Source organism: Martes martes (genome assembly GCF_963455335.1).
Source record: "Martes martes genome assembly, chromosome: 7".
Taxonomy (NCBI): domain Eukaryota; kingdom Metazoa; phylum Chordata; class Mammalia; order Carnivora; family Mustelidae; genus Martes; species Martes martes.
The window spans coordinates 60,765,120-60,781,298 of record NC_137894.1 but is presented as its reverse complement, the minus strand read 5'-3'; the positions used below and the strand labels follow the sequence as shown (position 1 = coordinate 60,781,298).

The 16,179-nt window shown below is 36.9% G+C and overlaps 1 protein-coding gene across 1 annotated transcript in view; it reads right to left on the bottom strand.

Annotated features, from left to right (window-relative positions):
- The window catches only part of MGA (MAX dimerization protein MGA), a 103,804-nt gene that overhangs the window by 30,088 nt on the left and 57,537 nt on the right, over positions 1 to 16,179 (bottom strand). The window contains exon 10 of the mRNA XM_080808788.1: positions 867 to 1,093. Coding sequence (XP_080664914.1) covers positions 867 to 1,093 — 227 coding nt within the window. The remainder of the gene's footprint in view (positions 1 to 866; positions 1,094 to 16,179) is intronic.

Here is a 16,179-nt window from a genome sequence, read left to right as displayed (position 1 = left end):
ATGTGCTAAATCTTGGGCAGTCAGAAAGGATCTGGTTCTCTAGAAATCTCAGGTCATATCAGAGCAATGCTTCTCAAATTATCTGCAATGAGAACACATTTCTGAATTACCAATCCAACACAGACTGATCCTTTTGTAAAATGTTTTTAGAAAAACAAAAGACATGTAAAATACAAGCCCAAGTTTTTTAGTATTAGGTTTAATACACATAAAATTATTCTATCAAGTATCTATAAAAGTTTCTAAATATTTACTCTCATTTTCTATATTTATTTCATCATGACCTAGTAACAAGTAGTTTTGGATCAGCACAAAGACCACAGTGAATAGCACCACACTAAGACATCTTTAAGACTGAAATGGATTTAATCATCAGAAATGCTTAAGCTCTTAACAGAAGAAGCATCAGCTCTTTTACCTATCAATCTTCATAGTCATCTATCAACTATTACTTAAATCTTTACTGTTAATGTATATAAAGAAGTCAGCTTTAAAAAGATGAGTTACTTCTTAAAACTTTTCGAATGCTTTCCTACTAAAAATATGTATGCACTACATCTACATCTTCTACACTTTAGGAATAAGAACAGGATCTTTAAAACACTTTTGAACACAACTTTATATGATCTTCCTGAAGAGAGATTTGGCTATCCTTAAAAACAGTAGGAATTCTTAGTATATTCACTCCACTTTTAATGACATTTAAAGTGCCAGCAATTAAGCTAATTAAAGAAGATTGATGCTTACAGGCATATTACTTAAAAGCAAAATGATTCACAGAGTATAAACCAAAAATCTGGTTGAAATCCATTATCTTTACAAAAGATTTTTGTAACTTGCAACAAAAGATGAAAACCTGGGCTTACCACAGGATTGGGTTTGGGAGTATATGCCCGTGCAGGTTTAATTCCAGTGAGTGCTTTGCCCTTCACAGTAGCAGGTAAAACTTCTGGCTGAGGCAACAACAATGGCTTCATAGGCTCAATGACAGAAGGCGTTGGGATATAAACTGGCTCTGGATCTACTTCACCTTCTACTTTCACCCATAATGGGTAATGTCGAACAGGCTGTTCAGGCTCTGTTTCACATATAGCTTAACAAAAGAGACGGATAAGATTTTAAGTGACTTTGGCAACAAAAGTTCAGAGGCACTGCCAAAACAAAAATGTGTTCCCTCACAGAAAGCAGTAACTCATTAAAACGATCTAACAGATGCCCCCTAAAAAACCTTTAGTTGCCATCATATACCTTAATTTATTCATCTATTAACCAAGTATTTGTTGAATACCTATTATAAGTCAGACATAGTGTTTTAGGCACCAGAGGGAACACAACTATGAATAATACAAAGTTCTTACCCTCACAGAGTTTATAATCCAGTAAGAGAAAACAAACTTAACCTTTAATATCAAGTAATGGTAAGTGCCACATGGTAAAATATAGCAGGATAAGGGATGAAGAGTTAACAGGAGATGCTATTTAGCATGATCAGAAAAGGTTTTCTCTGTTATCCTGAAAAGATAATCATTGTATACTACACTTTTTTTCTTTTAAAGATTTATTTATTTATTTGACAGAGAGAGAGACAGCAAGAGAGGGAACACAAGCTAGGGGAGTGGGAGAGGGAGAAGCAGGCTTCCTTGCCAGGCTCAATCCCAGGACTCAGATCATGACCTGAGCCAAAGGTAGACGCTTAATGACTGAGCCACCCAGGCGCTCTTACACTTTTTATTTTACAAATAAAACACCAAATATCTACTTAGCCTTATTATGTACCTGTTTTAATTAAACACAGTAAGTTTTAACTCATTTAACTGTCAAAAAATAGCCCTTGAAACATTACTATTCCTATTTTGCAGAAGCTGAGGTTCAGAAGTCCAACAATAAGAAGCAGAACCAGGATCAAAGCCCATCAATCTGGCTCCAAAGACACAGCTGTTACTGTTGCCCTCTGACAAAAAATATATTCAACAGACAGCCTGGGGCGCCTGGGGGGCTCAGTCAGTTAAGTGCCAGCCTTCCGCCCAGGTCATGATCTCAGGGTCCTGGGACTGAGTCCTGCATGGGGCTCCCTGCTCAGCAGAGAAGCCTGCTTCTCCCTCTCCCTCTGTCCCTTCCCCCTGCTTATGCGCTCGTGTGCACACTCTCTCAAATAAATAAATGAAATCTTTAAAAGAAAAAAAAAGAAAGAAAAAAGTACAGCCTGAACTCAGCATAGGAGCAAAAAAATGTATCAATGGAAAAGCAATGAAATCATAATACTACATAATACTAAATATTACTATTTAATCAAATTAAATATAAGAAGATCTAGGTTAAGAGGCGACTGGCTTCATTCTCTAAGCAAACTGCCCATTCCCATAAAGAAGACAGCTGAAGAGAAACAAAGACTGTATTTTGCATTTTAATGGTCAATCCTCAGAGAGGACTTAGCTGGTTCTAAGCCTAAAATCCAAAATCTTTGCCTACAGTCACATAAAATATGACTGAATAGCATTCACATTTAATTCAAACATTTTGCTTAATTATCATAACAAAGCTGAATCAAAACTGCAACCTGACTTCATAAAGTGTATCTGCTCTGAACATTAAGTAAGACTCCACTGAACAACTTTATCTAAAGGGTCCCTAAGGCTAACATCATTCAGAGAATAACCACAAAATGTTGAATAAATATGTAAAGATTAAAATAGGAAAAAGATGTTCAGAGCTAGAAAGTACTTGACCCAATTATTCTGCTAGTTAGTACTCTCTGTGTAGGCAGACAGAGTTAGGGATCCCTGGGGGAAAAAAAAGACCAGTCACAGCTTTCTTAACATACAAGAAGTTCTTTTAGGCCCCCAGCCATTATGTGTTCTATCCCCTACCTGTACTACTTGCCCAAGCACACTTCCTGCAGAACTTGCTTAGGTGTGGGAATTACCAAAAAAAAAAACAAAACAAAACAAAACAAAAAAACAAAGAAACCCACAAAAAAACAAAAAACCCCAAAACAAAACAAAACAAAACCTCCACAATTAAGGATTCTAAGAGAACAGAGGGAATGCAAAAACTAAGAGTCTCTACCAGACCAGGAATTAGCCTAACCCTATCAGAGACAATCAATCAATGATAAAATTCCCAGTGCTGTTTCAAAAGTAAACAATCCTAACACGTATCATACATTCTTGAGTCATTTTTGCAGGATTCAAAACCTTCTGAGCACTCCAACAGTGGGCTAATTGGAACAGAGATCTGATGATGCCAACCTTTGCGGCCCACATGGATTTAATTAACTAGAACCTGGATTCTGTCAACCAGGATGACTTTTGCCCCCATTCTATATAGAACTCTCCACTGTCAAGCCCCGTCCTGAATAGCCCTTAGCTTAAAACTTTCACAATGTTGTTGTTCGTTTGGACATTGCTTGTGGAAATAGTCCTGATGTTCTCATCAGGAACACAATATAGCAAGTAAAACCCTTATTCTTCTTCCCTGTTCTTTGGCTTGGTTATGTCTTTTGACTGAACAAGCAGCAAGAGGCAAACCCAATTTTGGGAAACATTACTGTCTAACTTTTATAACCTAATTCATTTACTCACATAATTCACAAAGGCCTCTAACACCTCCGTGTTTATATATTCCAATGTTTATGATGGATGAGACTTTGCAGATAAAATCATCAGCCAATAATAACAAAAATCCCTGCCTTCATGGAGCCTACACTTAAGTTGGGGGAAGAAGGTGAGACAGGCAATAAACCAGACAAATAAGGAAAATACATTGGATTGTGTTAAGTACTTTTGAGGAAAGAAAAAAAAAAAAGCAGAGACAGGAAATAAGTAGTAATGTATAGTGAGTGAGCATGTACAACTATGTATTTTGAGGGGAGAGTGTTGCGTTTTTAAAAGGGTAGCCAGAGACACCCTCACAATGGAGGTGGCTATTAACAGAGGTTCTACCACTGATTTGAGAACAGCTTTATTTTCTAGTTTTGCTAATTAGTTCATACACTTATTAATTCTACTACAGAAGTAAAGCTACCTTTAGGACAAAGCTATAGACTTTGACCTCTTTCAATCATTAAGGCTTTTCCAAGCCTCCATAAGCTAAGGATTGTACTAAGTAAAGGTCCCTTTTCAACTTTTTCTTTTGAAAATAATAGCTACTAAATACACAATACAGTACTTCAGAAGAAAACCTCTTAAATATTTTAAGACATCTTAATCCCTCATAGGAAATCAAAGACAATGCTAAAGTTTCAACTGTGGATAAACGGGAAAATGGTGTTCCAGTAAATAGGGGAGTTCATGAAAGGAGCTGATTGGGAAGGACAGAGTTCAGTTCTCTTTAGGGCATGTAAGACTGAAGTGCCAGCAACATAATCAAACAAGGCACACAATAAAAATCAGAACTGTCAGGGCACCTGGCTGGCTCAGTTTGAAGAACATGCAACTCTTGCTCTCTGGTTAAGGAGTTCAAGCCCCATCTTCGGCACAGAGATTACTTAATGAATAAGTAAGAACTTAAAAAAAAAAAAAAATCAGAACTGTCATTGTGGCAGAGACTACGTCTGAAGCCATGAAAACGGACTAACTCCACAAAAAGGCAAGAACAACAAACCAATTCCTTACACTTTATTAGCCCACTGTGCACTTGATTCCTTTACACTGCTAGGGATCAAAGTTACTGTACTTCTCTGCTCCCCTTCACAATATACCAGGGATTCTCCTATCCTTCACCTAAAACCCAGAAAAAAGAGCTACCAAAGGCAGAATTAAGGGGAGAGCCAGAACAGCGAATATCCACAGAAGCCAAAAACAGAAATCTGTCTCAAGAAGAGTGGTATTCCCTTATTTCTATTTAAATGCTTCCTAGTATTATCTCACCAAGGTCCTCTATCCTCTAACATTATCAATGTCTTCTGGGTTCTCAGTAAGCCTTTTGTTCATGATACAACATTATGGCATATTTGTTATTGTGGCACTTAAAATTACAATAAATAGGGGCGCCTGGATGGCTCAAGTCAGTTAAGCGTCTGCCTTTAGCTCAGGTCATGATCCTATGATCCTGATCAAGTCCCACATAGGGCCCTGCTCAAGGGAGAACCTGTTTCTCCCTCAGCCTGCTGCTCCCCCTGCCTATACTCTGTTTCTCTCTTTCTCTAACAAATAAAATCTTAAAAAGAAAATACAAATCTTGAAAACAAACATTTAAAAAAAAGAATCTTTTCCTAGTATGAGATCATATATATATTCTTGTATTATCTTCTGAAAGTTGTATTGCTCAGCTTTCCACAATTAGGTCTATAATCTCATAGAAATTATTTCTATGTATAGTGAATAAAACAAGTTTCACTCTTTCCCATATTCAATGAGCCTACCACAATTTAAAAAGATCATCCTTTCCGCATTCCTCTGCCAATTAAGTGTCCGTATATGTCTGAATCCATCCTATTTACCTATTTACTTTATACCCAAGCCAGTTTCACCCTGTATTATTTGTGGTCATTTTACATGTCTTGACATCCAATACAGCATATTCTCCCACCTTGTCACTGTTCAAAATAGCCCTATTTCTAGGTCCTCTGCATTTCCAAATAAATTTAAATTTCTTTATAAAGATTTTATTTATTTAGGGACACCTGGGTGGCTCAGTCGTTAATCGTCTGCCTTTGGGTCAGGTCATGATGAGACCTAGCCCGTCACTGGGCTCCCTGCTCAGTGGAGAGCCTGCTTCTCCCTCTCCAGCCTGTTTCTCCCCAGGTTGTGCTATCACTGTCAAATAAATTAATAAAATCTTGAAAAACAAACAAACTGATGAAGTTCATGACCACTAAACCTACTTGCAAGAAATGTCCAAAGGAATTTTGCAAGATGAAATGAAAGGGCACTAGACAATAACTCAAAGCCATATGGAAAAATAAAGACCTCACTAAAGGTAAACACGTGGGCAATTACAAAAGTTAGTATTATTGTAACAATGATTTGTACCTGTTTTGTTTCCTACAGGATTTAAGAGACTAATACTTTTAAGAGGGAAAAAAACATTACTAGTGTAAAAGCTATTATCACTTTAATTTTGGTTTGTAACTTGAAATTCTGTTTTCTAGATAATTTGGAAAATTAATATTTTTTTAAAGTTTTAGTTTATCTTTTTGAACAATGTATAAAGTATGTATAAATTTAAACAATGTATAAAACTGTGACATCAGCAACTGAAAAGGGTAGGGATGGAGGTGTAAAGGAGAATTTCTGCATGTTATTGAACTTAAATTACATAAACTCAACCTAGAGTCTTATAAATTTAGGGTATTAAATGTAATCCCATGGTAACCACAAAGAAAATAGTTACACAGTAAACATTGAAGAAAATGAGGAAAGAATCTGAAAAGTTCACTACAAAATACCTACTAAACACAAAAGATAATAATGCAGGAAATAAGGGCCAAAAAGGCTTCAAGGCATACACAGCAAATACAAAATGAGTAAGAAAAAGAAAGCACAATGACAGAAGTTCCTCCTATCAGTCATTATTTTAAATGTAAATGCATTAAATTCTCCCATCAAAAACAGACTGGAAGAACTGATAAAAACACTTGATCTGGTCTCCCGGGTGACTCAGTGGGTTACACCTCTGCCTTTGGCTCAGGTCAGATCTCAGGGTCCTGGGATCAAAGCCCCACAGCAAGCTCTCTGCCCAGCAGGGAGCCTGCTTCCCACCCACTGCCTGCTTCTTTGCCTACTTGTGACCTCTTTCCCTGTCAAATAAATAAATAAAATCTTTAAAAAAAAAAAAAAACCAACCCACACATGATCTAATTATACCTTGTCCACACAAGACCCAAGATCCAAAGACACAAACAAGTTGAAAGTGAAAGGCTAGGAAAAGATATTCCCTGAAAATGATAACCAAAAAAAGAGTAGGAGTGGCTGCACTAATATCAAACAAAATAAATATTAAACAAAAAAAAAGTTGGGGCGCCTGGGTGGCTCAGTCAGTTAAGCGTCCAACTCTTGGTTTCGGCTTGGGTCATGATCTCAAGATCAGGCCCCACACTGGGCTGAAGAGTCAGCGTTCAATATGCATGAGATTCTCTCCCACACTCTCTGCCCCTCCCCCTACTTGGGCGCTCTCACGCTCTCAAAATAAAATCTTAAAAAAAAGAAGTTGCAAGAGACAAATAAAGAACATTATGTATTAATAAAAGTTTCAATACATCCAGAACAAGTAACAATTATAAACATGAAGATACCTAATGACAACCCATCAAAATATATGAAGCAAAAACTGAAAAGAATTAAAGACAAAAACACACAGTTCTGCAATAATAGCTGGAGACTTCAAAACCCCACTCACAATAATGCATAGAAAAACCAGACAGAAAATAAGTAGGGAAACAAAGGATTCAACACAATAAACCAACTAGATCTAAAAGGCCGAACACCGTACCCAACAAGAGAATACACATTCTCCAACTGCATATGGGATATCTTCTGGGATAGATCAAATGGAAGGTCACAAATTAAGTCTGAAGAGATTTAAAAAGATATCATGCAAATTACTTTCTCTGCCCAAGACAGGATGAAGTCAGAAATCAGTAACAAAAGAACACTGCAGAAATCACAAAACTGTGGATATTAAACAACACACTTCTAAACAATCAATGGATTAAAGAAGAAATCAACAAAGGAAATTAGGAGATAGAGACAAAGGAAAACAAAAATACAACACACCAAAACTAAAGACACAGCAAAAGTGGTTTTATAGGAAAAACGTAACAGCTCTAAATGCTTACATTAAAAACATGAAAGACCTCCCAAATTAACAACCTAACTTTACAACTTAAAGTGTAAGGGCCTATTCAGCCAGAGCGGCCCCAACCTGGTTGAACAGCCATTTTGTTGTTTATGCAGTAAAACTTAAATTGACCCTGGCCAAGAGGAACTTACTTAAAAGCAAGTGCGGGAAACCAGTCCCAGGTAACAAAGCCCAAATACAAGGGTGGGTCAGGTCAGGTGGAGATAACAGCCCAAATGCAGGGATGAGTTGGGTCAGGTGGAGACATCCAATCAGTGGAGTATGCATATTGTTTCCCTAGCTACCAAGGAGTGTGGGCCCCACCTTTTGGGCGCCAATTCTGACCAAGGTGATAGGCTAGTTCAAATAACTACTATGGGGTGAATTGTAGTTCAACTGGCCACCCGTGCGTGACCTAGCATGACTGTGCAGCTTTCTCTGTGTGTTGCAATCTCATTGGCCACCTGTGTGTGGCCAGGCTCACCCGCATGGTCTTTGCTCTATAAAAGTTAGTCTGTGAGGCAGGGAGGGGTTGCCCTCTCTGTAAGAGGCGGCCCTGACCGGTCTGTTTGATCCTTGATGCTTGGCGCGAAATAAAGCTTTGCTTGACCTTCGCTTTGTATCAGTCTCGCTTCTTCGACCATGAACCCATTATTGGGGGACCCAACAAAAGAAGTAGGAAAAAGGAACAAAGCTAAATAAAAAGAAAATAAAGATTAGAACAGAGATAAATGAAACATATAATAGAAAAATAAAGAAAATCAATGAAACCAAAAGTTGCTTGTTCAAAGAGATCAACAAAACTAGTATACTTTTACCTAGATAGACTAAGAAAAAAAGAAAGTGGACTCAGATTACTAAATCCAAAATGAAACTAATTCTACAAAAATAAAAAAGATTACAAGAGAGCACTATAAAAAACTGTAAACCAACAAACTGGACCACCTAAATGAAATGAACAAATTCCTAGAAATACAAAATCTACCCAGGGAAACAGCCAATCAGACAGACCTAAAACTAGTAAGGAGATTTAATCACTAATCAAAAACCTACCCAAAAAGCCCTGGACCTGAAAGCTTCACTGATAATTCTACTGAACACTTAAAGGACGAATATCTCAATCACTGTAAAACTTACCCAAAAAACTGAAAAGGGTACATTTCCCAACTCATTCTATAAGGCCAACATTACTCTGATACCAAATCCAAAGACATTTAACAAAAAACCAGGCCAATATCCTTTACCAATACTGCTGCAAAATTCCTCCACATGGAAATAAAGACATACAATTACAATCACAAAACACTTCTGAAAGAAATTAAACACAACAGAAAAAGAAGCACATCCCATGCTCATGGATTTTAAGATTTAACATTAAAATGTCAATACTACCCAAAGCAATCTACAGATTCTGTGCAATCCTCATTAAAATCATAATGACATTTTTTGCACAAACAGAAAAATTCATTCTGAAATTCGTATGGAATCTCAACTCATATGACTAGCCAAAAAAAAAAAATCTTGGAACATAACAAAACTGGAGTACTCACACTTCCTGATTTCAAAACTTACTACAAAGCTACCATAATCAAAACAGTGTAAGACCAACATAAAGGCAGACTAGGAGACCAATGGAATACAACAGACAGCCCAAAAATAAATCCTTGCATATATGGTCAATTAATTTTTAAACAACAGTGTCAAGATCATTCAGTAGGGATAGGACAGTGTTTTCAACAAATGGTGCTGGGAACACTAGGTATCCACATGCAAAAGAGTGAAACTGGATCCTTACATAATACCACATATAAAAACATTAACTCAAAATGGATCAAGAACTTAAATATAAGACCTAAATCAATAAAACTCTTAGAAGAAAAAACAGAACAAATGCTTCCTAACACTGGATTTGGTGATCATTTCTTGGATACAACATTAAAGGAACAGACAGCAAAAGAAAAAAAATACAAGAGTCATGAAGATTTTTTAATATTTTCTATCAAAAGACAGTAAACAAAAAGTAAAAAGGTAACCCCAGAATCGGAGATTTGCAAAAAAACACATTTTGGTAGGAGATAATACACAGAATATAGAGAGAACTCCTAAAACTCAAGAACAACAACAACAAAAAACCCCAAACAACCCAGATCAATAATGAGGAGCAAACTTGAATAGGCATTTCTACAAAGAAAACAGACAAATGGCTAATAAGTACATGAAAAGATGCTCAACACCAGTAATCTTCAGGGAAGTGCAAATCAAAACTACAATGAGATACCACACCTCACACACATTTGGATGGATACCATCAAAAAAAAAAAAAAAAAGGTGCTGGTGAGGATGTAGAAAAATGAGAACCCTTGGGCACTGTTAGTGGGAATATCGAACAGCACAGATGCTACAGGAAACAGTAGGAAAGTTCCTCAAAAAATTAAAAAAAGAATTACAATATGATCCTAAAATTCCCCTTCTGGATATATACCCCAAAAAACTAAAAGCAGGATCTCAAAAAGATACCTGTACACACCGCATTATTCACAATCGCTAAAACAAGGAAGCAACCAGAGTGTCCATCAATGGATGAATGGTTAAGCAAAATGTAGTATAGTCCATCAATGGAATATTATTCATCCTTTAAAAAGGAAGGAAATTCTACAATAAGCTGTAGCATCAGTGAACCCTAAGAAGTAATATTAAGTAAGATGAACCAGTCACAAAAAGACAAATACTAAATGATTCCACTTATATGAAGTACTCGGTCAAAATCATAAAGACGAAGTAAAATGGTGACTGCCAGAGGCTGGAGGAAGAGGGAAAAGAGGAGTTATTGTTTTAATGGATACACAGTTTCAGATCCTTCACATAAGGAAAGTTATGGTGATAACAGTTATTAACAACAATGTGAGTGTATTTAATATCATTGAACTGTGCACTTAAAAATGGTTAAGATAGAAGCACCTGGGTGGCTCAGTCAGTTGAGTGTCTGCCTTCAGCTCAGGTCATGATCCCAGGGCCCTGGGACAGAGCCCCAAATCAGGTTCCCTGCTCGGCGGAAGGCCTGCTTCTCCCCCTCCCACTCCCCTGTTTGTGTTCCCTCTTTCACACTCTCTCTCTCTCTCATTCTGTGGCAAATAAATCTTTAAAACAACAACAACAACAAATGGTTAAGATAGTAAAGTTTATGTTGAATGTATTCTACCACAATAAAAAAGTTTTTCTAAAGAATGGATGTTGAATTTTAATCTTTACAGCATTTGCTAGTATCAAAATTTCTCTCCTTTAATCTTGCTAATGTTTTTAAATGTTCTATCATTTGAGATAACACTGTATCCCTGTGTAAAGATAAGTAAAAACTTAACAATAAATTTCCCATTTTTTTGTATCAAACAGCCAACAACAGTCCTATAAGTAAACGTGCTTTTCCTTTTTTTCCTCTTATGGCTTTACTGATCTATAACATATAATACCACACATTCAACTTAATGTACTCTGACATACATATACCACTGTGAAACCATCACAACAATTAAAGGTAACATCAACTCCAAGATGTCCTTGTAATTTTAACTGGATAAATTTCTTATACAATCCCTCCATCTTTCCCTCTGCCTCCAACATCCATCCCAACCCTGTCTAGGCAAACACTGTTCTATATATTAGGTTGCTTTTTTTTTTTCCCTTTCTTTCTTAACATAGAATAGAAATGTTAACTTGGGGGAAAGGTTGAAGCCAACTGCTTATCATTCAGCATAATTATTCTGAGACTGATCCTTGTTGCTGAATGTATCAATAGTTTGTTTCATCTTTCTGCTGAGTAGTATTCCACTGTTTGTATCTATACCAAATGTCTTTATCCATTCACCTGTTGAGGGACACCTAGGCTGTTTGCAATTTTCTTGCTATTACAAATAAAGCTGTTATGAGTGCCCACTTACGAGATTTTATGTGACACACACTTTCATTTCTGTTGAATAAATGCAAACAAGTGAAATAACTATGTTGTATGGTGGACTTATTTTTAATATTTTAAGAAACTACCAAACTGTTTTCTAAAGTGACTATACCGTTTTACATTCCCACCAGCTATGCATGAGAGTTCATATGCTCTATATTCTAATTAGCACTTGGTACAGTCAGTCTTAATTTTAGCCAGTTAAATGTATATGTTAATATCTTCTTGTGTGTATTTTTTAGCTGGGTACAGTGCACTTTATTGATGGTACATAACAAGGCAGGACTCCCTAAGTCCCTCCCTTTCTCCAGGTAATCTGGGAATAAATTGTATAGAGGTCAAGACATTCTCAGTGTGCTGGGGGAGGTGCTGGGGCAAGGATTCTCGACCTCTCTCTTCTTGCTCTTCCTGGGGCTGTTACTCCTTGGAGGCCATGCAGACCATAAGGTCCACCACCTGATTCTTATAGCCAAATTCATTCTCACACCAGAAAATGAGCAAGGGTGGAAGACTGGGTGTCAGTGTTAAAGATGCAGGAGACAATCTTGTCCTCGATGTGGCCCAGGATGCCCTCTGAGGAGGCCACCCAAAGCCTGTTTACTCCAGCCTTCACCATCATGTCTTGGGGACAAGACTGGCACCGCACCAGAAGATGAGGCTATCTATTGATCAGGGAAGAGCAGAGAGCCTCCTTGTGGCTTTAATAAAGCATTTTTTAATGACTACTGATAACTTTTCATGTGCCTGATCTTCTATTTGTGTACCTCCTGCTTATATTGTCTTTTCATTTTTCTGTTCATTTTTTTTTAAATTATGTTGACTGTCTTCTGAGTTCTTAGTATTTTCAATGAATTTTAAGAATTCTTTATTACAGACAAGGGCCACCTGGGTGGCACAGTCAGTTGGACATGTGACTTCGGCTCTGGTCGTGGTCTTGGGGTCGTGGGATCCGGCTCTAAGTTGGGTTACCTGCTCAGCAGGCTCTGCTTCTCCCTCTGCCCACCCCCCAAAAACTCGTGCTCTCTCAATAAATAAAATATTTTTTTTAAAAATTCTTTATTACAGATACAGGTCCTATGTTGGCTGCATATTTTCTATAGTATTTCTCTTAGTTTATGGCTTGTCTTTTATTTTTAACAGGTCTTCAGAAAAGCAAGTTTTTAATCTTGAGAAATTCAATTTCATTACATTTTTTACATTAATGATTGGTTCTGGTATCCTATTTTAAAAATCTTTATGAGTCACAGATCGCAAAGGATATTTCCCTTTATTTTCTTCTATACATTGTATACTTTAAAGCACTTACACTTAATCTAAAACATTAACTCTTAAATCTTGAGATAATTTTTATATATAAACTCATGACTGAGGTTCTCATTTTATTTTTGGAGGCAGGAGAGAGCAGTTCTTAACTATCAAATTGCTCCACATCCATCTGTTGAGAAGATCATTTCCTCATTAAACTGACTTGGCACTGTGCCAAAAATTCACTGACTTCATTGGCTTTGTATTTATGTGTATCAACTTCTGAATTCTCTGTTCTGTCTCACTAATGTGTAAGTCTTTATCCCAAATCCTTCAGCTTTATAGTATGTCTTAAAATCTAGTAGTGTAACTCTACCAACTACGTTCTTTATTGAAGTTGTTTATCAAACAGCCATTCTCAGTTCTTTGCTTTTCCATATAAATTTTACAAACAACTTGAAAATTTCTACCAAGAAAAACCCTGCTGGGATTTTCATTGGAAGAGCATTTTTTAAAAAATATTTTATTTATTTCAGAGCGTGAGAGAGAGAGCAAGCGCATGAGAGCAGGGTGAGGGGTGGAGGGAAAAACAGACTCCTCACTGAGCAAGGGACTCTGGGATCATGACCTGAGCCGAAGGTAGATGCTTAACCAACTGAGAACGCAGGTGCCCCATGAAGAGCATTTATTTATTTATAAATCAGTCTGTGGAGAACTGTATCTTACGAAGAGAGTCTTCAGATGTATAAAAACAGTTTACCTCTCCATTTATCTAGGTTTATTTAAAAAGTGCTCTTGGGGCACCTGGGTGGCTCAGTGGGTTAAGCCGCTGTCCTCGGCTCAGATCATGGTCTCAGGGTCCTGGGATCGAGCCCCACATCATGCTCTCTGCTCAGCAGGGAGCCTGCTTCCCCCTCTCTCTCTGCCTGCTGCTCTGCTTATTTGTGATCTCTCTCTCTCTCTCTGTCAAATAAATAAATAAAATCTTTTTTTAAAAAAAGTGCTCTCAACAATGTTTTGTAGTTTTTAATAAGAGGTTTTTAGGCAACTTTTATCAGATTTATCCTTTAAGTGTCTGATTTATTTGGATGCTATTTTAAATGGTACTTTTTATTTCAATTTCTAGTTCTTATTGGCATATATACAAATATATTGTCTACTGATATTATTGTATGTTATAAACTTGCTAAACTAACACAGTTCTAGTAGCATTTTTATAGATTCCTTAGGATTTTCCAGTCTATGAATAAAAACAATTTTACTTCTTTCTTTCCAATCTGGATACATTTTCTTTTTCATGCCTTGCTGCACTGGCTAGGACACCTAATACAATTTTAAATAGACAAGGCAAAAGAGGACATTTTCCTCATTCCTAATCACTGGGGAAAGCAGTCTTTCACAATTAATATGCTGTTTGTATAGTTGTTTTTTTTTTAATATTTTATTTATTTATGACGGACAGAGATCACAAGTAGGCAGAGAGACAGGCAGAGAGAGAGGAGGTGAAGCAGGCTCCCCGCTGAGCAGAGAGCCCAATGTGGGGCTTGATCCCAAGACCCCAGGATCATGACCTGAGCCGAAGGCAGAGGCTTTAACCCACTGAGCCACCAGGGTGCCCCTGTTTGTATAGTTTTTCATAGATACCCTTTGTCAGACTGGGAACGTTTCCTTCTACTATGCTTAATAATTTTTAGCAGAAATGGATTTTTAAATTTTTTTCAATTTTTAAAACTATCTATTGAAATGATAGTATGGTATCTGCCTCTGCTCAGGTCATGTTTCTGGAGTCCCAGGATTGAGGCCCTGGATTGGAGCCCTGGATTGAGGAGTCTGCTTCTCCATCTCCCTCTGCTCCTCCCTTCATGCGTGTGCACACTGTCTCTTGCTAATGAATAAATAAAATCTTAAACAAAAAAAAGAAATGATAGTGTGGCCTTTTTTTTAAAGTCTATTACGATAACAGTGAACAATGCTGATCATTTTCAAATGTTAAATCAACCACGCACCACTGTGGTAAATCCACTTGGTCATGATGTATTATTCTTCAAATATATTCCTGGATTTGGTATGTTAAAATTGTATTTATCTTCTGTACATATGTTCATGAGAGAACATCCTCTACTATTTTCTTGTAATGTCTTTTTCTGGTTTGAGCATCAGGGTAGTGCCGGTCTCACAGAATGAGATCATATTATGGAAGCATTTAAATAAAATGGGCATTATTTCTTCCCTAAATGTTTGAGAATTCACCAGTGAAGGCATCTGGACCCACAGCCATTACTGTGCAGTTTTTCACTGCAAGTTCATATGTACAGGAGTAAGCAGTTACTTATTTCTTCTTGAGTGAGTTTGGTAGCTTTGCATCCAACAAAGAATTTGTCCATTTCATCTAACTTACTGGCATTAAATTGTTCCCTACTAACCTTTGAATGTCTGTAGTGATGCCATTTTTCATTCCTGATATACTGGTAATTTGTGTGTTCTCCTTTTTTCCTAATCAGGTATCAATTTTATTATCTTCCCTTTAGATAGTTAACTTGTACATGAAGACACATCTCCAACAAAACTCTAAGTGGGCTAAGAAAGCAGGAATGTCATGTTTTATCCTTTCTCTTGGTCCCACCCACAGCAGCTAAGCACAGTGCCTTTACATCAGCAGCATTTTTTTTTCAGCAGCATTTTTTTTAAACAAAAGGGTAAATGGTAATCAGGTGAAGGCCAAATTTCAAAAATCATTATTTTACACACTAAGAAAAAAAAATGAAGACTTTCAAGTCAAAAAAACTTGGGTTCAAATCTCTACCACTCCCTTAAAACCAAGCTGACCTTGGGGAACAAGTTACATAAACTCTCTAAGCACACAATTAGTACATCTGTAAAATGGAGAATCCCTCTTACAACAGATTTTAAGATTTAAATGATCTAACCCTCATAGAGTGCGCTACATAAAATAAAAAAAGATTTTAAGATTTAAATGATCTAACCCTCATAGAGTGCGCTACATAAAGAGACACCCAAGAGAACATGAAAAGATGCACAATATCACTTATCATCAGAGAAATGCAAATCAAAACTACAATGAGGTTTTCACCTCACACCTGTCAGAATGGCTAAAATCAAAAACACAAGAAACAAGTGTTGAAGATAATGTGGGGGGAAAAAGGAACCCTCTTGCACTGTTGGTGGGAATGTAAACTGGTACA